The sequence below is a fragment of the Talaromyces marneffei genome, chromosome 1, assembly GCF_009556855.1.
Source record: "Talaromyces marneffei chromosome 1, complete sequence".
NCBI classification, from domain to species: Eukaryota; Fungi; Ascomycota; class Eurotiomycetes; order Eurotiales; family Trichocomaceae; genus Talaromyces; species Talaromyces marneffei.
The window spans coordinates 113,312-137,277 of NC_072348.1; the positions used below are offsets into that span (position 1 = coordinate 113,312).

The window sequence follows — 23,966 nt, forward strand, 5'->3', positions numbered from 1 at the left end:
TTGAGCTCAATCGTTGGGTGTACAGGCTTTGGGGTATATATGAGTCCGTCCGGACCACGGGAGGTTTAGCTGTGTATTTGAACTGGAATCGTCGGTGGCCGAACTTGGTACTCGATCCAGTGTACCCAATTATACATAGGGAAAGCTCAACAGTCAATGGACATAGCAAGCACTTATTCACGTTCTGAGTGTCTACCTAGGTATACTTGTCTAACGCACTGAGTGACATAGAGGTGCCTCGGCAGACACCCACGGTAGTGATATATATATCCATCTCAAGCTGGCTTGGATTCGTGGGAAGTACTATGGAGTAAGGAGCCTTCGGGCTTATCTTCCGCGAGGAGGTTTCAAATGTTTCTTGCAGAACGTGCCATGGCTCAGCATTCAAAGCACGCTTTGATTCACTGGATGTGACTTGACCATGCCAAGGAGGCTTCGAAAGTTTCAACCGACGTCAACAATGAACCTTCTCATAGTGCATATACGTACTACGTAGTATGGTACGGAGTTGATCCTCCATCATCCAAAAAATTAGACCTTGGACGATCAAGCCACGGCCATCCCATAACCGGCTAGCGGCCGTAAGCCAGGCGGCTGGGATGACACTTTGATAACGAAGGAGAGTAGAGAGTTACAACTAAGGTAGACAGTTTGTAGTACGATAGTATGCTGGATAATGCATATCCATGGATCGCCATGCTTTCTGACAGTAGTACAGGCTTCCCAAGTAAATTCGGAGGATATACGCAGGCCTACCGTAGGCTGTGGCAGCAAACACTTCAAAGAAGCTAGTACGTAATAGGCATAGCCCGCCAAGTGTCCCCTTTCATTCTCAAATGGAAGGAGGAGCCTCGACATTTCTCAGAATCATAACAAACCTCGACATTCTTTCCACCGAGCTGACTTGACTTGCCAGTCAATGCTCCCATCCTATTGATAGGCAGGTATTCTGCGATTTACGCTTTCAGCCGCACCGTTACACAGAGTCACGCTGTATTCTGTGTTCTATATATATCGCACCCCTGTGGGAGTCCGAAGGCTGTGTACCCCGGCGCATCTTTCTCATGCCCTCAATTGACCTCGCGTGCTCGCCCGCCTTTTTTTTTTATGAACTTTCACTCCACGTCGACCGATCTTTCGCCAGTACTTCAATCTGGCGAACAATGTTTCTGACCTCATTTGCTATAACGACGAAAGATATATAAGATGCCGGAGCCCGTGCCTTCAATACACGCCATCGCCTTCGAAGAGACCGCCCCATCAACTGCCCCTCATCCGATCAAGACCATTTTCGGGAGAGAAAATTTTGCGAAAAGTTCGAACGATGACAAGACGCGGCTCGAAACAGACGATCCGACCTTAAAGCAGAGCAATAACTCGACACATGCGCCGAATGGCAATGCGATGAAGAATGAAAACCTGCCGCAATCAACCCAGGATAGCTTGGCCATCCCCGCCTCTACTGAGGACGAAAGCCTCACGTCCCTTACAAATATACCAAGCATCAAGGTAGACGATGCGTCTTCCCGACCCAGCTCGCGATGGTCAGAACGGAGGTGGGGTGTCCTCAGGCCTCGTAAATCGACCGAATCCGTGCGACCAAGGTCTGCCAACACACCTAGCAGCCCAGAGCAAGCTTCCTTCCAAGGAATTACCATGAACATTCCAACCATCGACTTCCAAGACCTGACTCTAAACTCAATGGAATTTTCCAAACGGGGCAGCTTGGTAACCTCCAAACCCGCCACACCTACCATATCCTTCCCGAACAGTGATCCTGGTCCCTCCTCCTCACCACGTAAACGAACCTCGAACTCTCTCCGTGTCAGACAGTCCTTACTCACATCACGAGCCGTTTCAGCGGACGAAGATATGCTATCGCGTCGAGTCCGGTTGATGTATGAAAAAGGAGAAGACAACGTGACAGATACTGAAGTCAGTCGCGCAATCGCAGAGGAAAATGGTATCCTGTGGGAGGAGCCAACTCCTATTGAAGGCCCCTCGGATCAATTCTCGGACCTCAACGGGTCTATCACGGACTTTAGAAGTATCACTTCGGTGGGCGCAACAAGCTCCATCAAGCGAGAGTCAAAAGAGCTTGCCGGAGGGATCGAGGACTGGCAGAATGTCGACGCTGCCGACGTTGACAGATATGGTTTCATCGTCCCGCGATCCTCTGCAGAACCTCAACCAATTCAGCGCGTTTCAACCAGCCTTCTTCTTGCCTCGGAGTCACCACGACGGAAGAACACATTCAGAAGATCCGTAGCAACCGTCAGAAGCAGCAGCAGGTCGCTTGCCAGTAAATCCCCCACGCGCGATCGTAAATTATCTGACTCTTCGACCAATCGGCCGAATTCGTCGCAAAGCGCATACAGTCCAGCATTGAAAAGATCACCATCCAAGTTTCGCTATGCAACAAACCGATTACCGCATAATCGAGATCGTCGAGTTAGAGATGAAGCGGGTGACATGCTCACCTTACCGTTCGAAGTCCCCGAGGCCGCTACCGAAGATGCTCATGTATCCATGACCATGAAGAAGAAGGAATGGGAAAGAGAAGACAAGTGGATGAAAATGGCCAAACAGACAAAGAAGACGCATGATGGAAGCGGGATGACGTTTGAGTTTGATACTAGCAGCTCAAAACTCATTGAGCGGACCTGGAAAGGAATTCCTGATAGCTGGAGAGCTACGGCATGGTATGCATTTCTGGAGTCTAGTGCCAGAAAACATGAAGGTAGCCCATCGGCTACAGAGTTGATCAGTGCTTTTCATGAATATCAGAATGTGTCTTCTCCCGATGATGTGCAAATTGATATTGATGTCCCGCGCACGATTAGCAGTCACATAATGTTTCGTCGGCGTTATCGCGGTGGACAGAGGCTTCTGTTTCGAGTTCTGCATGCCATGTCACTCTATTTCCCCGATACTGGATATGTGCAGGGTATGGCGGCACTCACGGCAACTCTCCTGGCATACTACGATGAAGAAAATGCTTTTGTTATGCTTGCTCGACTTTGGATGTTACGAGGGCTGCAGCATCTCTACAGAGAAGGGTTCTCCGGCTTGATGGAAGCGTTAGGCGATTTTGAGAAGGAGTGGTTGGGTAATGGTGAAGTGGCTGGCAAGCTGGTAATTTTCCCTTCACCTAGTAGCATTTTGCCTAATACTAACTTGATGTAGAATGAGTTGGGTATTCCTCCTACAGCTTATGGAACCAGGTGGTACTTGACCCTTTTCAACTATTCGATCCCTTTTCCAGCACAACTACGCGTGTGGGATGTGTTTATGCTTCTCGGGGATGCTGAACAATCCCCATCAAAAGTTAGCGCGAACGGTAACCATGCCTCTAGTTCTAAGCCAGAACAGCCGGCCAGCTCCTTTGGTCAAGGCTTGAATGTCCTACACGCAACATCTGCTGCTTTGATCGATGGGATGCGCGATATTGTGCTAGAGTCTGATTTTGAGAATGCCATGAAGGTGCTTACTAGTTGGGTACCTATTAAAGATATTGAACTTTTTATGCGAGTTTCCAGGGCCGAGTACAAGGTCCATCACCACCGCAAAAAACACGGATAGCTGTTAAGCCGTCTCTTCCACTACTTTGTGTTATGCACGCATCCAACGCGCAACGATAACAAAAACAGCTTGGCTCACGACTAATGTTTAATATATATGACATGCGAATGAACTGACCGAATCCTTTATTATCCCATGGATCGTTCGTCGCGTTTTTGTACCTTTCTCTTGAACCATCGGCTCGGTTTCCCCCCTGGCCGTCACGAGGGTCCCAGAATGCCCTCGCCACAGATATTGAAACGCACAATATTAACTTTACTGGACACTTTCATTGTTTCTTTACTTTTTGTGCCTTTCGTTACTTGATGTTTCTCACCACTGTATCACTTTTGTTGTGTCGGATTTCGAATGATACCCCCTCTACTTGCAAGTTTCAGACAAACGTTGTCTCTGTTTGCGACTATGGTCACTTCGCTTTGGGAATCTTGTCTGCATATTATCATAATTTATAATTGCAATATAATCTTTCTATATGGCGAAAGATATGTCTCTGCTTTGAATCGGAATTTTAAGTTTCTGTATCTTTGTCGAACGTAAGGTTAGGGTCAAAGTAGGGGGGAGCCTGTCAATTGGAGACGTATATAAGTACTTATTGATAAGAATGTGAACGCATCTGATCAATGTTGAAGGCATCTATGTATTAATATTAAAATTTAGGAAAAATTCCATATCAAAATCCGATCACTCTCATGGTCACCCGGCCAGTCACCTCGCCAACTGCGATTTACAACTTGGTAACCTTCAACTGTACACCATCTCTTGGTCTCAAAACCAATCTCCACATCTTGAGCTCCTCTGGATCTTGAACCGACTCATCACGTGCAAACGTGAATTGACTAAGTAAGACACAGAGAAGGACCTTCATCTCAGTTTCGGCGAATTTGCGACCAATACAGCCACGTGGACCCTGAAGGAATGTCATGAATGCATTTGTCGTGTAGGATTCGGGCAGGCTGTCCCAACGATCGGGATCGAATTCGTCTGCGGTGGGACCCCAATACTCTGGTAGACGGTTGATGGCGTTGGAATAGACCAAAACAGTGGTGCCCTTGGGAACAACGTATTCGCCAAGTTTGTCATCGTCAACGAGTTCACGGACAGTCATTGGGATGGGAGGAATGTAGCGGAGTGATTCACGACATACATTGTCCATGTAGGGTAGGTGATCGGGGTCAATGGTGGAGATATCATAGCTCTCGCGTCTCTCAAGGTCAAAGAGGAATGGAAAGTGTGTGCGGATTTCTTCTCGCAGTTTCGACTGAATACCAAGATGCTTTGACATAAGGTGAAGTGTCCATGTTACGCCAGTAGCAGTGGTGTCGTGACCAGCACCAAGGAAGGTCATGACCTGGTCACGCATGGTTTCAAAGCTAAGTCCAGCTTCACCAGCGGCCTGCAGCTTGAGATTATCGCGGACCAGAAGAGAGAGAATATCCTTGTCGGCAGGGTTGGCGGTTGCTTGCTTCTCCTTGATAATCTTCGTGGCAGAGCCGAGGATGATGCCACGTGAGGCCTCCATGTCCCGGTTCATCTTGGCAGGGATGTACTTCGTAAAAGGAAAGAGGGTCTGAAGGCCATGCATCAAGCGAGACAATGAATCAAACACAAAGACTTTCCGGTAGGCTTCTCGCAGAGGAGTTTCAGGGTTCTCAAGAGAGTTGATATCGGTACCAAAGCCAGCTTCGCTGATGATGTCCAGGGTTGTCCGGTTGAGCCATTCCAGGACCTCAATAGTTCCTGTCTTCTTGTCCTTCGACCGTTTTATCTCTTCGTCCCAGAGTCTGGCCATGAGGAAGGACTTGCGCCAGAAGATAGGCGCGAGGGTACGGATTGAGCCGATGGAGAAGCCCGGCGTCAAAGCCTTACGCTGATGGACATGTGCGTTGCCTTCAGCTAGAAGAATTCCCTCGCCCAAGATACGAGTCATCCATTTGCGTGCACCGACGGGCTTCGGGTAGTTGTATGGATTCTTGATGGTCATTTGCTTCAATGCGTCGTCATCGGCAATCGACAAGCGCTCAGTGCCCAGAGGGAAGAAGTAGCGAACGATTGGCCCATACTGTTTATGCCATTCTCGTTGACATACGCCGACTTCGTTCTCGATGATGTCAAACATCTGCCCATAGAGAGGATTTCCGGGCACGGTTGGCACATGGCGAAGTGGTGAGACATAGTAGGGATAAATCCACGACCAGTACACCACATAACTGGGGATGGTCACAGCGTACAACAAGACAAGGGCAACAGCTGTACTGAGCGATGAGGTTCTCGAGATAACACCAGCTGCGAGAGTTGCAGTAAGCATCAACGGCAGGAAGCGTGGCTTGAACGGAGCCACGATGCTCGTTGATTGCGTCGCCATGTTGCGCAACTGACCTGGAACAATGGTAGGCAAAAGTTGACAATAGTTTCCGGATCAAGCAGACCTGACAAACTTTGTAGAAAGTGTCGGGGGCAGCACAAGCATTAGATATACTCGAACAAGTGAGAGAACGGTTTTGACCGAGCCCGCCTAATTCCAGAATGCGAAAAGCAATCGAAAAAGGGGCCGGTCCTGCATGGGCGCGGTGTCTACCTGGATAACATCTTGGTTCGTCTCTCAAAATGGATTCGATCGATTATGATCTGAGCTCCTTTTTGGGGTCTCAGAGGCCTTGGTTAATGATTGGGCCCATGCAAGTTCCAAGCCTTGAGTTTTTAATAGCAACATTATCAGGGGAGCAATCACATTTGAGTCCGGTTCGAAGTCGCTGTAAGGTAGCGATGCATATAGAGTAGGTGATAGGTAGGAAGTAGGAAGGAGTCTGTCCATGAGATGGTCTGGCAGGTAAGTAGTAAGTATAGTAGTACACACTCCGTGCATGGCTACAGTCCCCGTTGCAGCTGTGGTATCGTTAATATACGGCAATGGTAATTACGAGGAATTACACCACACTTCCCGTGCGCTCCTTCCCTCTCGATAACCAGACCCGCTTTTTCTGCAGCACACTTCAACACTCCATCGCTCTTTCCTTGGCCAGGATCCAGGATCCAGGATCCAGGATGCAGATGATCCAGATGATCCAGATTACTGGGGACTGCATTTTCTCGTTAGGGTCGATACAGTCCATGGCACTGGTGGTCCAGATGATCCAGCTGATCCAGATTTTTAGATTCAGGCCCCACCCGCTGTTTCCTCCTTTGTGTGGTTCCGAGCTGGTTCCGAGATGGTTCCGGACTGGGGCGTGTTGACGGTTTTCCATATCGGGATAATCCCCACCGATAGCGGTGAAATGATCTCAGCCCTAGCGCATATCAGGGCCTATTGAAGGTGTGCTTTGATTATGCTTATCGTCCGCTAGTCTTGATAGTGGCTGACCAGACATTGTCATTGTGAGATACAATCGCGTGCTCCACATATCCCAGTGACCATATCCGTACGACACAACACATATTCTGGTACTCTGTACAGGTCGATCCATAACGCCTAGTGCAGAGCATCCTTGCATCCGCCCAGCGACAAGACAACACGAGAGTCCTAGCCAAGGCTCGCTTCGGCGGACTTCCCGTCCAAGTACGAAGAGACATACATACGTACTAGGTGCTTTTACATACGCGGCAATGCCGATGAGAACCAACCCATGACGCCATGCGTTTGGCAACAATCAGTCAAGATGTTTCGGCAGGGAAAGCACGACCTGTACCGTCACCACCTTCCTCCAATATGCATGTATGCATTATGTATTTACGCAGTCTGCAACTTTCTCGACTTCTCCCAACTGACTCCTCTCGTCCTCCTCCTACTTGCACCTTTGCATCTTTATCTGCATCTCAGACTCCTCCGCTGCATGGAGTCCTCTTAGAGTAACGCACTATTGATTCGACTCATTCTTATCCCAGGGATCCGTCGTCTTTCTTCCCCTTCCCGCATCGTTCGTTCTCTCCGGCTATTCGATCGTCTCCACATCCCAGTTTTTATCTCACTCGTCCGTCCTAGCTACCTGTGGCGTGCAATAGCCGACGACTCGGCCTTGCTGTTATCTTCTGCAAGGTCATTCTGATTGCACCATCCTCAATCACCGTCGAACTGGATCCGTGTACTGGGATATCACTAGCGAGCACTGGACACTGTTATGCCAGTGCCAGAGTGGGTCGTCTAGGGCTTCAATACGGTAATTGTCGCTTCACCCCTCATACTATACCCCCTGATTGTCGATGGCCTTTGAACTTGCGTGAGCATCTATATATCGTATCGTTTTCTGGTCGAGCTTTTCCCTCTCTGTTTCCCCGAAGTCTCCCACTTGTCTGAGTTTTCACTATCTATATTACGAGGGTTGACCATTTTGTGTTAGCAGAGAACCGGGAACATTTCACCGGCTTTGCAGCCATCTCGCCGTGTAATAGAATCAACAACGCCTCATTCCCTCCAACCCGTATCTTTATTCAGTGCACACAAAGCTTCATCAACATGTCGGCAACCACGATTGACGCCGTTTTGGGCCCAATTCTTCTTAAGATCTCGCCGTGGTCGCTCTTTGACCAAGCATGGACCATGATCATGGACTATTCCCCAGAGGAATTCCGTTTCACTCAAGAGAAAAGTCCCATGAGCACCTTCAAGGAGACCGGTGCTATGATTGCGTTCTACTATTTGACAATTTTCATCGGTTATCGGTGGATGAAGAATCGCGAACCATTCAAGCTATCTGCTCTGTTCAAAATCCACAACCTCATATTGACCGCTGTCAGCGGAGCATTGCTTGTCCTCTTCCTCGAACAGCTTGTTCCTTCGCTATGGAACAACGGCTTGTATAATTGTATCTGTAGTAGCCCAGGTTGGACTGACAAACTGGTCGTCCTCTACTACGTAAGTGTTTGCGAAGCAGCATTCTTGAAAGCGTACTAACATGACATAGTTGAATTATCTCACCAAGTACGTTGAGCTGCTAGACACTGTTTTCCTCGTGCTGAAGAAAAAGCCATTGAGTAAGTTCGTGTGAGACTCTATTCTAGTCCATTGCAGCTAATGAACGATTACAGCTTTCCTGCATACCTATCATCATGGAGCCACCGCCTTTCTATGCTGGACACAACTGGTCGGAAGAACGCCTGTATCTTGGGTGCCAATCACACTGAACTTGACCGTCCATGTAGTCATGTACTGGTACTACTTCCAGAGTGCCCGTGGAATTCGTGTCGGATGGAAGGAGTGGATCACTCGTCTCCAGATCATTCAATTCGTTCTTGATCTAGGTAAGTCCATCTATCTGTCTTAGCACCTGGGCCTTCTTGCTAATTCCCGCAGGCTTTGTTTACTTTGCCACATGGGACTTTTACGCGGACGAATGGGGTCTTGATGGTCTGCACGTTGGACGCTGCGACGGCGAGTTAATGGCAGCGGTCACCGGCTGTCTTACTCTTAGCTCATACCTCGTTCTCTTCATCTCCTTCTATATTGCTACCTACCGGAAACCCAGCACTCGCGGTCGCAAGGCACTCACAGTCAAGAAGGATCAAGCTGTCACTGCGACTGGACGCGCTGCAGAGACATTGAAATCAGCTCGTAGCCGATTTGGCACCGCCAGTATGGATTCTGTTGAATCCAGCAAGAGCCAATGGGCTGTCTCCCGCGATTGATAACAAGCTATTGCATTCGTGGGGGTCTTTACCATGTAGCGTTCTCACATTGGCCCTTGGTCCACTTGAAGGGTTCCTTGAGCAACTTGTGCTCGTTAATCACTTACTTCATGCACAGAGTCATTCTTGAACAGTCGTCATCGTTTTTGTCGTTGCTGCTGATGTTGTATGCAAAATAGTCTAAATCACATATTCTTAACCAACAATAGTAATCATTCTGCATCGAACAATTTCTCTATCTCTATACCTAAGCTGTTCCATGTCTGATTCTGCCTCACATTCGGTCTGATATAGTCATTCGATACATTGATAAGCGGTCTGCAACACCGCAGTCAAATTACGACCAATAAACTTCTGGAACTAAAAGTCGAAAATGCATCATACTTCTCAGCTTAGCCATCGCGAGCTGAGTATATCAGAATATGCGTAAACAGTGGATCTAATGATAAGGATTACTCGGAGATATCACATTTTCATAATCAACAATCTGGCGTGGCATGTACGTAGATGGACCTATTCGTATTTCGATGAGCGCTGTCAGATACATATGGACATCGCGAATTACACGGTTATTGTGTAACAATCGATTGTCAGTAGCAACTAATAAGTACATACACCCTGACCGACACTGGACATGCATGTAGTACTGCATAGAAATAGACATACGAGAAGCGTGGTGTGTTCAGTCTCGAGGTCAGTTGCATATAGACGGCCTATGCGCACGTTCTGGAGCATATATTGGTCTTATGTGTCGGAATTGGGTAATGGGGTTACTGATTGAGCTTCTAGCTTATTCACTGGGTAGAAGCCTAGAAGGCCAATCTCTTTAGACATACAAATGTTAGTGTCGATACCTCGGCCACGTGGCTAAATGGCCAGCTTTACTTTTAGTCATTAATATCTAGGTAATTATGACAAGTAAAGAGAAATGCTAACTGCGGTAGAAAGAGTAAAGTACAATGGGCGAGATCAGACGTAACTGAAGAATGGAATTACTCCGGATGGGTGCTCGAGGTAGTCTGCATGAGATATGGCAATGTGCATTAGGTATATGTATCTAGTCAAGTAAGTACAAACACCGCCTAGTACAGTCTATATAAAAATGCAAGAGAAATGCAAAGAAAAAATAATGAGAGACTAGCACGAAATTCCGTAGCTTTAACCTGTGTATGTCTACCACAGATCCCGGCGCATAGCCAACGCATCAGTATCAGCGGTGAACTCGCCATGCAACCGGTCCATTTCAGCCAGACTCCTGGCAATCTCCATACCCCGTCGACGTTCCTGCTCCACTTTCTCCCATGTCCACTCCTCTCTGGGTTGTTGTTGCTGCTGGTTGTGTCGGATGGGGTGAGGCTGCTTTGCGCTGCGGATTCGGCCCTCTTCAGCCACATCCTCGGCTTCCATGGAAAGCTGAGCCCTGAGGATGTCCCAGAGATCTTCAATTTTGGCAACTAATTTGAAAGGGAGATCGTAGTACTCTTCGAACTGCTTGGTGACAGTGAGCTTTTCTAGTGGCTCATCACGAAGACTAGCCACAAAATCCTCCTGGCCAGGTCGTGGGGGCAGTAGACCAGAGACTTGAAGCATAATCTCAGGAGAAACAGTCCGACGTCCCTTCTTCCACACACACTTGCTCAGAGCAGAGGCGAATATAGCGTCTTCCTTTCTGGCAAGATCGTTGAGTTTTCCCTGTCGAGAACTGTAGGCCTGCGGTAGAAGCGTAAAGCTACGTGGTCGAACAGTATCCTTTCGCACAAAGTGGGTGACGGTGTATATCCATTTTTCGTCCCAGGAGAGAACTCGTGTCCATATCTCGTAGCTTTGGAAGGGCTTCACTTCCTTGCGAAAGGTGCAGCTGACTGCGCCCAGGGCTAAACCGATTAGGTCGTCGGATACGCCGAGAATTCCAGTTCTGCGGCGTGCGTTTCGAGCATAGTCCACGCCGCTCGAAAAGAGAGTACACATGAGATGGGCGCGAGCGATGTCAAGATCGGCAAAATATGTGCTGTTGGATTCTGGTTGGTGGTGTTAGTATTTATAAGGGTAACATCTTTTGGCTGTGTAGACGTACTATGGCCATTGTAGTCCAACTCGCAGAGGGCATTTCCCGAAGACAGAATCAGAGGCTGGAAGAGCTGGGCCGGTGAAGGGCCATCCTTTGATCGATTTGAACGCAACAGCCAGCGATATCCACGAAGAAGACGAATCTATAGTCTCATCAGGATCAGTCTGTCGACAAAACCGAAAATGGATAAGGTTCAATACTCACATGCCATGCGAAGGGGAAGTTTTTGAAGTTCTTGAACACCAGAATCGTCACTAGAATTTTCCATATCAATGACCAGGTCAACGAGAACCAAAAGTTGACCAGATCAAAAGGCTCTGTGCTTGGTGCCATCTTTACTCACAGACGTACCCTCTAGACACAGGATAATATCGTGTCGAGATGGAACGTCCAGCTGGTTGAGATGGTTTATGCAGACTTGGATATCGCGTCTGGAATACAACTTAAGCAAGAGAGTACAAGAAAAGGACCGCCCAGGCCCTCTTAGAAGCGACGTGATTTAGTAGCGAACAAAAACTTTCAATCTATGGAGTAAAATGAGACAAAGAGGATAATCTAGGGCTGATTACTCAATTGCTTCGCGCCATTCGCATTCCTAATCGGAGTGCTTATCATTCATCCTGACAGAAATCCTCACCTCTCGGTTCATGGGTGTCCATTAGCCTCGATCATCTTATTTTTGCCAGTTGAAAGGCAAGATTCCTGGACTCACGTACTCCGATTAAAGCTGCAGATTGGATGGTTCCTTTCTGGCGGAAGGGACTACTATTCGACACGGCCAATCCTTTCTCCCCTGTTTGTGACGAACCTGTCAGGGCAATCTCAATTTGTGAATATTATATTATGCATTTCCTTGCATGTAGAGCTACATTATTAGGAGAAGCCGAATAAATATACCCAGGCAGCTGACATGGCTTCGTATTGATCCATGAGTCTAGATAATGGCGCAGCGGGCTTGCATAACCCACAATACCCTGATCCGGTTTCACTGACGTGTAATAATAGCAGGCGCCAATCGAAAAATATGAATTAGGGGCTGATATGACTTCTGGACTGTTTCTGCAGGGTCGATCTAAATGAAAACTCGATTAAAATTACCGTAACGATAGATATCGTAATGTACATACATGTAAAATACAGTATATGTAAAGATCTGACAACAGGTGGGCCGACCCACATGGACCCGAATCTCAGCATCGATGCTAGGGGCGATCGATAGACTGACTCGCTTGCTCCACACAGCGACTCCTTAAGGATTCATATCCCCGTATCATATTATGGCATACATCTCCCTGTCAATAACCCACTCGCTATTGGATCGTGCAGTGCTCGGCAGGCACAGCTGTCATATTGATTATGCACCCTGCAGAAGACTCTACAAGGGAAGGCTAACCTGCGTATCCCAATGCTGATATCCTTGTATTACGCAGCTCCTCCTTTCTGACAGTGTGCCAATCAGGCAAATACCCATAGGGTGACGAAAAAAGGCAAAAACAAATCAAATAACCATGTGCCTTATGCCAATCCCTGGCGTCACACCGCCAATGTCCAATCTCCCCAGGACATGACCTGCTATGTTATGGAGGGTGTCTACGAAGGGTGCCTTTTGAAGGAAATTTGCAAAGCACGATTATGCATTTGGCATTGGGGGACTCCGATTCCCTTAGCAAGTAGCGGGACTCTTACAATGCGGCGAACCTCCTTCCAATACCCTACTATCTATTGATCCAGCGAACGGAGACTTGCTTCGGGGGTCAAAACTTTCGAGATATCCTTGAACTCTCAGATCAAACTATTACAACTACCCACACATAGTCCAGAGTTTGGTCAACGAGTCTCTTTCCGACGCTTATGTAGGTAGAGCGAACAAAGATGCAACTGGACCAACCACCCGTTAGCGGACTCTCTGAAGAGCCAACCTCTTCGCTTGCGTTGTCGCCTGTAATGGAGACTCAGGAGGAGGAGGATAGTACATTTGAAGAGGAGCGCTTTGCTGACGCTCTCGAAGAACATGTCATCGTGGAAGAGAAAGAAGAGAAAACAGACGAAGCCAAGAGAGATTCAAAGTTTGAGGATGATTTTGAAGAGGTTCCACAGATCATTGAAATCAAGGAAGCGCCAGTGATGCAAGACGTCATCGTGAACCCGGAGAGTTCACAAAGTACAAAGCAAGAGACGGCTGAAAATGAGAAAAACAACGAAACAACACAGACACAGACACTGCAGGAAGATGATAATACTAGCGGTGACAAGCCTGTATATCCAAGTCAACCTGTTCTAATCTTGTTGATTATTGGTCTGTGTCTGTCAGTCTTGCTGGTCTCGCTCGATCGAACCATCATCACAACGGTATGTAGCCTCCCAGTCATCAGTACCCCTATGTAATGTTGTATTGATAGAAATAGGCGATTCCGGCTATCACCAACGAGTTTGGCTCAACGTCATCGGTAGGTTGGTACGGCTCGGCTTATCTCGTCACGGCCTGTGCCTTGCAGCCGACCTATGGCCGGATCTATACACTCTTCGATGTGAAATGGACGTTCCTTCATTCCGTCGCTATCTTTGAGATTGGCAGTTTAATCTGCGCTGTCGCTCCAAACTCGACAGCCTTGATTGTTGGTCGTGCGATTGCGGGCTGGGGGAGTGCAGGGATTCTTACGGGAGCGTTCGTGGTGATTGCTTTCACTGTACCATTACAAAAGCGTCCTATATACACTGCGGCTATTGGGGTGATGTAAGTTTGATAGTTGCCATGTTTAGAATCATCTTCATTAATGCTTGGTCAGGTACGGAGCCGGAGCCGCTGCTGGCCCAGTCCTCGGAGGTGTGTTTACTGGTAAGGTTACTTGGCGGTGGTGGTAAGTACGAACCTAGCATTTTTTTTTAAAAAAAAAAAAAAAAAAAAATGATAATAAGGCTTATAATGTTGCAGTTTCTATTTCAATATTCCAGTGGCCAGCGTGACATTGATTGTGGTGATCTTCTTCTTCAAAAGTGTCACCGGCGTTCCTTCTCATCTGGGCTATCTACAACGATTGACCCAGATTGATCTCCCCGGCAGTGCACTCATTCTAATCTCATTTACTATGCTTTTTCTCGCGCTCGAATACAACACAGTTGGCTACGCATGGTCAAGTTCATTAATCATTGGGCTCTTGTGTGGTTTCGGCGTCACACTCATTATCTTTCTTGCTTGGCAATGGTACCGTCAAGACAAAGCCCTAATCGTACCGAATATCATCCTCAGACAAACGGTTGGAGCAGCTTGTTTGCTTGCCTTTTTCATCTATGCCGTTTTAATCCTCCACGGTTATTTCCTTCCCATATGGTTCCAGGCTATTCGGGGAACGTCCACTGAAAGCTCCGGAGTCGATATGTTGACTTATGTTCTTCCAAATTCCATCTTCAGTTTGTTGACTGGTATCTTCATCACTCGAGTTGGCTACTTCACCCCACCAGCTATAATCGGTTGTGCCATTACCACGGCCGGCTCTGGATTAATAAGCACCCTCCAACCCACGACCAACACAGCAACATGGGCTGGTTTCATTTGTCTTGTTGCTGCTGGAGTCGGAATGGCAATTCAACAAAGTTTCACTGCAGTGCAGACTGTGCTTCAGTTTGAACATATTCCAATCGCCACCGCAGCTGTGACATGCTTCCAAAGTTTGGGTGGAGCTGTCTTCGTCTCAATTGGCAATAGCATTCTGGCCAACGAGCTTCGTCAAGCTAGTCAAGCCAACAAATTGCCCGGTATTGATATCGCGGCCATTCTATCATCTGGTGCCACGCAATTTCGATCCACCGTTCCAGCGGACCAACTACCGGCTCTACTTAGCGTGTACAACGACGCTCTGCAAAAGGTCTTCATCGCAGCTATCCCAATGGCCGGCATCGCTTTTGTCTCAACCTTGCTCATGGAATGGAGTAGCGTCAAGGTACCGAAAGCCGAGACTCCGATGGTTGAAGCAAGTAATCTGGATGAGCCTCCTGTCTTGCCAGATGTAGAGATCCAGACAAGAATATCGCCTGTTACTACAAGAGTAGGCTTTTCGTCTCGGTCGAACAGCAGTCGGGGCAGCGATAAATGAGATGCCGCGTCTCCCTTTCTACTTTACTTTCTTTCCTGCATATTCAATTTTCTGCTGTATCGCTACAATCGCCCTTTCTTTTGTGTTTCCATCTTATACCCTTATGAGGGCGTGTCTGCGTGTAATTTAGCCTGACCAAACCTATATGAACCCCGTTGGGCTCCTGTATATATAAGCATGGATCATGTTGATATCTCGTCGGCTTAATAAAAATGTCTAATTTTCATTTCAATTATACAATGGCCGTCGCTAGCTAGACATTTAACGGATGCAATCATGCAACGTATTTGAGCTCCGGCATGAAACCCACGATGCTTGTGTCATTAGCTCAAGGATTCATATTGATGCAGTCAAGGACTGAATTTGGGTGACCTAAGGTAGCTCGTCCAGAAGATATATTCGTCGGCGCTTCGGCCTATCTAGCTATACTCCCAGCAGTTGACCCCTACGTCATGATCACATATCATAGATCTTCAGTCAAGACGGAATTAACTCAAAGAAGAATACAAGTCGTTTACCCTAACTTTCGTTTATGCTATTGGTGGGCGGCATACAGATCCGGGTTGAGAAAATGGTGGATCCTTCCTAGTCAACTTCTTGTAACCAGCCCTAAAACGGTTAGACGTCATCATTGGATTCAACGATATAAGATCTGTGGTGTGCTTGCTATTGATGAGCATCTTCTCGCTCAAGGGGCCCAGAGGTCCTGGTGTTGGGTAAGGTAAGTTGGATGTGTCTCAACCCTAACTCTACGTATGTCATCATTTAGGTTCTGACGCTTCGCCTAAACCTGCCTCTTCCAAAATAGGAAAATCATCTACTTGGACATTTGAGTTCGCAAGCCAAATTCATTTCTACAAGCCTACGTTGTTGATTATGTGCCCAAGCCGTCACTTCAAGACTTAATCACATATGCTAGAGCGTCGCTGCAGACACAAAAAAGTTGTACTCCGTCCCCTGAAATTACGTGCAAGCCCTAAATTGCCATCTAACGCTGTTAGCCGCTCGTTCAGTCCCAAAGGGGTAAAGGCCGGCTCCAGGGCCTTGTTAGGCTTGTTTCACCATTGCCAAAAGGAAAGTAAGCGAAAATTGCAGGGACATCCGTGACTCGGTTGACTAGGGATTTTGACCTGGAAGAGTCAGTGAACTTGAAAAGGGGCCAGACATGAAAGGATTCTCGTGCCCAGGTGCATTTGATACTTGTTGTGCGACGAGAAGTACATCCTACAATAACAGCTGCGGTGTATCCATACAGTGTACGGATATAACCAACATTGAAATGTTGTACAACAACGTAGTACGTAGTCATATTGAGATTTACAAGGGTGGGTATCCTTCTCTTTCGAGACATGTCCATCTCCATTGAGATTCATTTCGTCTAATCTGTTGGCAACCATGCCGTAAAGGGCAGCTGATACTGATCGATGGTAATTACGGAGTACCATCTGTGTGCTTGGCCGCATGCAATTAGGCAAGGGCCGACTAAACCCGGGTATCTGATACAATCATGCTTTTTTTTGTCTGCCTCATCGGTGAATAATGGGAACTTGGGAAGTCCCAACGATTATTCACACTGCATGTCACCGTATGATTGGTCTTTGGACGAGAATTCATTGATGCCAGGCAATCAATCAGATCAGAGTAATTTAAAGATAAGTGGGGTGGAGTGGAGATTGCATGTCAGCGCTGTTTTCTGATTGGTCAGAAATGCTGTAAAGGTTGCATTGCGGCCATTGCCGTCTTTCCTGTGCGGATTTGGGAACTCAGTGTCTGGCTAGGCCTGAACAGGAATGGTCTATCGTGGCACCCGCTTAATGGGGTGTCTTGGCATCCGTGCACGGTGGCGTCCAGCAGCTTCCCAATTGGCAGCTGGAGGCCCGCTGCGGTGGCCCTTTAAGATTAACCTGTCAGCCACATGGCCACCCGGCACTCAGCTCGCCCTCACTCCTTTCACAGAGTACTGAAGTATTCTTCTCTCAGTAGAGTGCTCCGTACTGTGTGATAGTTTGAAGGCACTTATTTCTCTGTATGAAATTGTTACATACTACCGAGATGCATCCCGACGGGCTGTTGCATACAATCTCGGAATGATCTTTGATACGTTTGTCGTTTAAATATGCCCATCATCCATACACTTGCATCCAAAGCTGTGACGACCCAGAGGCACTAGCTGCTTGGGGTCGCGCTACTCAGTACCCGAGGGCCAGTGCTTGACACTCGTACTATCTTGACCAACCGTTCGTTTCGGGATTCAAGCTCTGCATTAACTTTTGCCCGGCGCGAAAGGATTGACGAATGTTCAAACCCGGGAGGTTTGGTTTGGATTGCACTGAAGTATAAAAGGGCAAATAACAATACACAGCGATACAAAAAGACAGCAAAGCCGAATCTCTAACTGTTCCAAATGTAACATTCCTCTCTACTTGGTCAGTTGAAAGTACTGACGGGCGGCCTCCGTGTTAACTAACCAATTCTAATTTAACCTTCATTTCCGGGAAGTTCATTGATGACCGAACAGCATTGCTAGCCATATGTAGACTTAGTGGCAGCCCCATCTCTAAACCTTGGAACTTGGAAGGTTCTGCGCTGCGTGGGAACTTGTCCGTGCGAGTCGTTCTTTATCCCATTTCCAGATTAGGCCAAGAGGGATCACAAAAACAGCTTGAATCTGATTAATCATGATGCTGGTAACTTACTTAGTAACTATGTAGCACGTAACTTACTTACTAGTACCTACGTATGTACGGAGTACTCCGTAGTCCATAGCTAGTTGTCGTTTTCTTGTCTGCTTCTTCTCTCTTTCCTTTTTTCCTTACTCTTTCTCTTCGTCGAGGAGCTTATTTCGGGTTAACTTTCTCTTTTTCCCTTTTTCTTTTCTGTTGCTCCATTGAATGGACCCTGGTGTCTATTTGTTCACTCCTTTATTATCTTCTGCTCTGTTTTTATTCTCTTCCCTATACATTCCTTGACGGACCCGGAAGACTTCTCTTCTATTTGCAATTCACGCTCAGTCGCACATCTTACAATCGTTCCTTCGACGTCCGTTGCGACTCAACTTTGCCAGCTGCAGGACTGCTTAATTGTGGCTTGTGCGTCTGCTTTTGTCTCAGTCCAGGGGATTGACTATCATTCATTCATTCAAACATCGAATCTTTTTGTTCCACTCGATTGATCTTCGGCTTCAGCAAATCTGGCCGACCCAAACCGCCATTCATTTTGACTTTGCCCGGCTACAGTTTCATTTTTGGTGACATTTTCTTCTGAACGCTCCGGCCACCTCAGCGATCTGAAACGGTTTAGCTTGCGTCGTGTGCCCTAACCCTAGAAAGGTAATTCTCAACCCGTCAAAGCTCTCCTCCCTGTTTTGTCTTAGCCCTCCGAATCGGCGCCTAGTTGAGGACTTGGCGGCAAGACATAGCCTCGCTTGACCCGCGTTTGCCCTTCTTGAGTTCGTACTATTCCCCTTTGATCGCTGGAGCCCGCGTCAGTTTCCGCGCTTGCGCCTAGATCGTCGTTATTGCCTTGAATGTCTGGAGATGTGGCTTAACTCTGTTGTCTTGTGCTCCTTTTGGTATTTGATTCTCCCTATTTGGGATTTCAACATGGTCACCCTATCTGTTGTGTCTGCTGTTCGCCATGGCCATTCTACATTCCTGTTCTTCCTTGATAGCTCTGCTCATGGACAGCGGATTTCCCCTCCTGTCCTATCCTCTGTTTTATCACATGCCACGAAGCATGAGCGATAGTCTTTCTATGCTACTACCACAACTACTACTTCCTTCTCATATTGCTTACACTCAAGCCTTTCCCACAGAGCGGAACGAACGGCCCTCATGAATACTCTATCGTCCGAAAGTCTGTTCCCGCTTGTCATCCCCCTGGACAAGCGTCAGCGCCAGTTCTGCTCCTCCCACTCCTTCGCCAAAATCCCGAGATCCTGAAATGGACAATCACCCGAGGAGAGAGCTTCCCCCTCCAGCCGCGATGACTCGCCCCGCGGAGTCAGCTATGCCAGCTATAGCCTCCCAAGGTCAGCTCCCCACACTGGACCCGGCATACTATTCGGAAGACTCCATGCGACAATGGCTACGTACCAAAGCAGAGGAAGATAGGAGACGGCAGGAAGAGGAGCGTACTCGTCAAGAAAGTTTGAAGCTAGAACAACGACGGATTGAGCAAAGCATGCTCCGCGATGCTTTTCAAGCCGGTGTTCCCCCTCAGATGGTGCCTTTAATATTCGTGGGAATTGGCGGGGGGAATCTCAATCTGTCACCAGATGTGACTCAGCAGATTGATTCGAGTATCCAGCAGGTGCAATCATGGCAACAGCAAAATCGTGTGCATACAAGTCAGCAACAATCTGTCCCTACTCAGATACCTTCTCGTATTCCGCCGCCTGGCTCAGAGCCGTCACAACCTCTGCCACCGGATATTCGCCGAGATAACAATAGAGCTATCCCGCCGAATCCTTATGCGTCTCAGCCAGCACCAAGTCGAACTACATCTCCACCACAGCCCGTGCCTGCATCTCCCACTCAGACACAACTATACCGTGGGTCGTTACAATCAGCTCGGCTGCATTCTTTCGGGGACCCGCAGCCTCACCAGTCGTCCATGCCACGTCTGAATACAAGTGAAATACAATTCTCACATTCATCACATATCATAAGCACCGCTCAACCTCAACCCGGCGCAGGCTCTGCATATGCCCCAGTTCCTGCTTCTGTTCCACCCCCAGCTACAAGCAAGCCTGAGACGCAATCCACTCAGTCTCCATCTATCTATTTCCATCATTGGGTTCCACCGAGTCAATCACAACCAAGCACGCCGTCCACCAGAGGACGGCAAGAATCATCTTCGCGATCTCAGGGCCAGGGTGAGACTCATACTTCTCCTGGTCGAAAACGAAAAGCCGCCGGCTCACATCCACCGCCTCCTCCACCTGCATCGCAGCAGGAACAACCTTCACCAGCATTCTCACATGCCTCGCATCGACGTGGCTCCTCAACACGGATGGGGGGCAGCGCAAGCCACTTTCGTCGACAGAGTGACCTGAGCCATGGTTCTCGACAGGAGCACTCCGAATCAGATTCGGACAATTTCTCGCGTTTTAGACCAGGTCGTGAGTCAATTCTGAACCCAATTCAACCGAGTTCAAGGAGAACGAGCTCAGATGCACCGCCGGGTCAGCCACCAGGCCGATAAAATTAGACAATCCGATTCATTGCCACACTCCTACATTATCGAGCACATGCTCGATGTTTGATTTCTCCTTTCAGCGTCGTTTCAAAAATATAGCCGACTCTTTACTCTCTTAATAATCGTCATATTCGACTTCCAGCTTGTACCTTCATACCCTTTCTCTTATCTTCCCTTTCTTCCATTCTCTTGTTGAACATATTGATTACATACACTTGCTGTGATATACCACATGAACGTCGCTCGGCAGGAACCGGTTAAGCGTCATGTTTAGATTACCGCATTTCATTTGGGATTAGTTCCTTTGCGAGGGATAAAGCAAAGGATAGATGGTAAAGGATGGTTGGGCGATGATATATACGAGGTAGTGCATGGGTCAGCTAGGAGTTGGTCCTCGGAATACAATACAGAACTTAGTTCTTCTGCTCTTATAAGCTGTTTATCTGGATATCATTTATTTTAATGATATACATACGCATCATCAGATGGGCATAAAGTTCAAATATGATGTGACGTGACCTTCTGAAAGTAGGTAGGGATGATTAATCACACTCTATCAAACCGACTCAACACCTCTGTAGGCACAGTCGGAATATACTTTCTAGCTCTCTCCTTATTCGTCCCGCCAAAGCCGGCGCCGTAGCTGATCAGCATATCTGTACTTGTAGGTAATATGAATGGAAGTGTCATGGATGGGTCGAGGAGGTAACTGTCCGGTGTGGGAGAGGAGAAGTGATAACCGGGGGAGGCCATGATGGGCGAATTTAGGAAAACGCTGCTTCGCGGGGTTGAAGGGCCGTTGAGTTGGTCGTCGTTGTTGGTATCATGGTCGGAGGCGGTGGTTGGTGTTTGGGGTGTGTCTGGATGGTCTATTTTTGTAGGACTTGATGGCGGAAGAGAGGCAGGTGTGTTGCCGTTGTCTGTAGATGGGGATGGTTGCGTGCTCGCGACAAGGGCCAGTTTTTGTAATTTCACATGCTCGCGATATAAGAGATCTGGGTCGTGTTGCAGACTAACCAAAAACTTTGTTGCGTTCTTGGTGAGCCCCTTCTCTCCGACCTCTGCGCGATAGGACCTCACAGCTTGAAGGAGTTGATTGGGGGTAAGTTGCTGTAATTGTAGTAAAGTTGTGATGAGAGCTTCATGGTCATCACCCAATGAGGAAAAGCACTGGAGCCACTGGAGCAGCTGAATCACGGGCGCAAGATGTTTTCTTGCCGAGTCCACGGTTGTTTCGCCCGTTGTAGTCGTTGAGCCGTTTTCATAATGCTCTGGTTTCCTGTTGTTGTTTCGTGCCCACTCTTCAAGCGCCGATATATTCATGCGGATCTGCATTGCTTTTGTACGGGCGAGGTATTTCTTCGTTAGCATGATGCGATTGAAAAGCTCCGCACCAAGCCAGTAGAGTAGCTGGGAGATGATTTGTGATGTGATTACCGAATGGACATCGTACAGGTCTAGAACAAATAGAGTGGAGGATAGCAACGATGTGATGTTTCGAGGCGACACCTGCGCTCGCCGCTTTGGTGACGGCGGACGGAATCGTTTCTCTGGAGGTTCAACTTTTGGCTTCGGTTTCGACTTGAAGAGCTTCCATTCATTCTGGAATGTAACGTCACTTAATCCTGGTATCGTCTCATGGTCAAGCATGGCTTGATCCAGAACGCGATTCATGCGACGTTCTGCGTCACGGATAATGAGAATAAAGATCTCATTGATTAATTCCGCGAGATGCAATTGAAACTCTACCGTTGACACCATCAGGCCAGGATCTTTCTTGAGGTAGTGTAGGAGCAGAGTCGCGTTCGATATCCAGAAGGCTAATATTGTCATATCCCATTGATGACGCTCCACCACATCGTTGATCTTGTCTGTTGCAGACATTAAAAGCTGCGCCAGTAGTTCGGGACTGGCGTGGTAATGCGCATACCGAGCGCTTAAGAAAAGCAGGTTCGCCGGTACTGGTTTCTGAGAAGGCGACCGTTGTGGCGTCATGTTTGTGATGATTATGTTTAATATCTTTTCCAGCTCGTTATCTTGAAACACAAACATCTGGTCATTCAAACACCTGTCCCAAACGAATTCCTGTTGATCATCTTCAAAATCATCTGGTTCCTAATCGCCGTAGTTAGGTGTCCATCCGAGTGTTTAACCCTAGCTTGGGACTTAAACATACCTCGATTTTCTCATCAAGGCCGAGACTCGACAAGTCAACCTCCAGATTAAGTGCACTTTCCTCCATCATCATTCGGCGCTTCATTTCGTTTTGGGCCATCTCCTCTTCAAAACGGCCGTGGCTGAATCCTGAATCATAGAAGTCGTCTTCGATCCCAACGGGCCCTATATTGTATCCGTTGTCATGAAGATATTGCGAAATGTCCGTTCCGGGCTGAAGGAAATCGAGTGCAGTTCCGCCGGAAGACGACTTGATGTCAGGTGAAGCTCCATGGTCAAGTAGAACTTTTGCGATAGTTTTGTGTCGATTAGTCATTGCCCACATCAATGCGCTCCATTGGTTACGATCCTGCTTATCGACGAATGCTCCAGCATCAAGAAGCGCGGATACGACTTCTTGGTGGCCCTGTGACGTGCTCAATTAGCGACTCGCACCGACCATCAAGTAATTTAAAACCCACAAAACAGCTTGCGTATATCAGAGGCACCGTCCCCTCTTCGTCTGGTTTGTTAACGTCCACATATTGATGAGCATGGCCATTGACTAATTTCCGCACTCTGTCCACGTCACCATTACTCGCGGCCATATTGAGACTTTTTTGCAGGATGCTCTTCTTCTCCTCATCCGACAAGCTATCGTCTAGCGCTATGTCGTCATCGTCTGTGCCGAGTGAGTCCATCTCGCGATGTGCCGCTTGCGCCGCTAGCATTTCTAATAATCTGGCATCACTATCCTCTAGTCGCGCGGCGGTATCGTCCTCTCTGTCGTAGAATGATTGGGCATAACGAGCACGCAATTCGTGTTCCTCGTCGTGAGAGTGATCGTCAAGCGCAAGGCTGAAGGATAATGGTTTCGCGGTGATCGGCGTCGTCAGGTATTGCGATTGACCTAAAGGAGTCAAATCAGTATACATGTATCCAGCATGTCAAATCTCCCGGTCTCTCAGACAAAAGGGTCTAAAAGAAAGGAGTTGCCCACCTTGCCATCCGTCATACATCTCCATCTCACCCGCGTACTCTGGAGCTCGTCTTCGGTCGTCCAGCGACGTCGGCAAGTCAGCAGGCAAGGCCCTGGGTTTCTTCGGCGTGCCGTCTTGAGAGTACTCTTCATTTTCTGATTCGAAATCAGCGCTGGCAAGGGGGTCCCCGATATCCATCGTGGTGGCTGTTAAACAACGAGATGTATGCCCAACTAGTATGACAGCAGCATCGGACTGGGCGGAGGAATCATTTGC

At 47.9% G+C, this 23,966-nt stretch overlaps 7 protein-coding genes across 7 annotated transcripts; 4 read left to right on the forward strand and 3 right to left on the reverse strand.

Annotated features, from left to right (window-relative positions):
• Window positions 1–1,206: 1,206 nt before the first annotated feature.
• Window positions 1,207–3,582, forward strand: EYB26_000034 (uncharacterized protein; the record flags this gene model as incomplete). The annotated part of the gene is made up of 2 exons (XM_054259351.1): window positions 1,207–3,135; window positions 3,187–3,582. The coding sequence occupies 2 exons, from the start codon at window positions 1,207–1,209 to the stop codon at window positions 3,580–3,582; spliced, it is 2,325 nt and encodes a 774-aa protein (XP_054115326.1).
• A 724-nt stretch (window positions 3,583–4,306) lies between these two features.
• Window positions 4,307–5,944, reverse strand: EYB26_000035 (uncharacterized protein; the record flags this gene model as incomplete). The annotated part of the gene is made up of 1 exon (XM_054259352.1): window positions 4,307–5,944. One exon carries the CDS (start codon window positions 5,942–5,944, stop codon window positions 4,307–4,309), a length of 1,638 nt encoding a protein of 545 aa, XP_054115327.1.
• A 1,266-nt stretch (window positions 5,945–7,210) lies between these two features.
• On the forward strand, window positions 7,211–9,198 carry EYB26_000036 (uncharacterized protein; the record flags this gene model as incomplete). The annotated part of the gene is made up of 6 exons (XM_054259353.1): window positions 7,211–7,291; window positions 7,559–7,733; window positions 7,914–8,428; window positions 8,478–8,547; window positions 8,602–8,814; window positions 8,867–9,198. The coding sequence occupies 6 exons, from the start codon at window positions 7,211–7,213 to the stop codon at window positions 9,196–9,198; spliced, it is 1,386 nt and encodes a 461-aa protein (XP_054115328.1).
• A 1,173-nt stretch (window positions 9,199–10,371) lies between these two features.
• EYB26_000037 (uncharacterized protein) lies at window positions 10,372–11,599 on the reverse strand (the record flags this gene model as incomplete). The annotated part of the gene is made up of 3 exons (XM_054259354.1): window positions 10,372–11,216; window positions 11,273–11,408; window positions 11,471–11,599. The coding sequence occupies 3 exons, from the start codon at window positions 11,597–11,599 to the stop codon at window positions 10,372–10,374; spliced, it is 1,110 nt and encodes a 369-aa protein (XP_054115329.1).
• A 1,539-nt stretch (window positions 11,600–13,138) lies between these two features.
• On the forward strand, window positions 13,139–15,357 carry EYB26_000038 (uncharacterized protein; the record flags this gene model as incomplete). The annotated part of the gene is made up of 4 exons (XM_054259355.1): window positions 13,139–13,615; window positions 13,672–14,000; window positions 14,053–14,124; window positions 14,199–15,357. 4 exons carry the CDS (start codon window positions 13,139–13,141, stop codon window positions 15,355–15,357), a joined length of 2,037 nt encoding a protein of 678 aa, XP_054115330.1.
• A 3,984-nt stretch (window positions 15,358–19,341) lies between these two features.
• On the forward strand, window positions 19,342–20,562 carry EYB26_000039 (uncharacterized protein; the record flags this gene model as incomplete). The annotated part of the gene is made up of 1 exon (XM_054259356.1): window positions 19,342–20,562. The coding sequence occupies one exon, from the start codon at window positions 19,342–19,344 to the stop codon at window positions 20,560–20,562; it is 1,221 nt and encodes a 406-aa protein (XP_054115331.1).
• A 540-nt stretch (window positions 20,563–21,102) lies between these two features.
• On the reverse strand, window positions 21,103–23,888 carry EYB26_000040 (uncharacterized protein; the record flags this gene model as incomplete). The annotated part of the gene is made up of 4 exons (XM_054259357.1): window positions 21,103–22,671; window positions 22,733–23,137; window positions 23,193–23,620; window positions 23,711–23,888. The coding sequence occupies 4 exons, from the start codon at window positions 23,886–23,888 to the stop codon at window positions 21,103–21,105; spliced, it is 2,580 nt and encodes an 859-aa protein (XP_054115332.1).
• Between the last annotated feature and the right edge of the window lie 78 nt (window positions 23,889–23,966).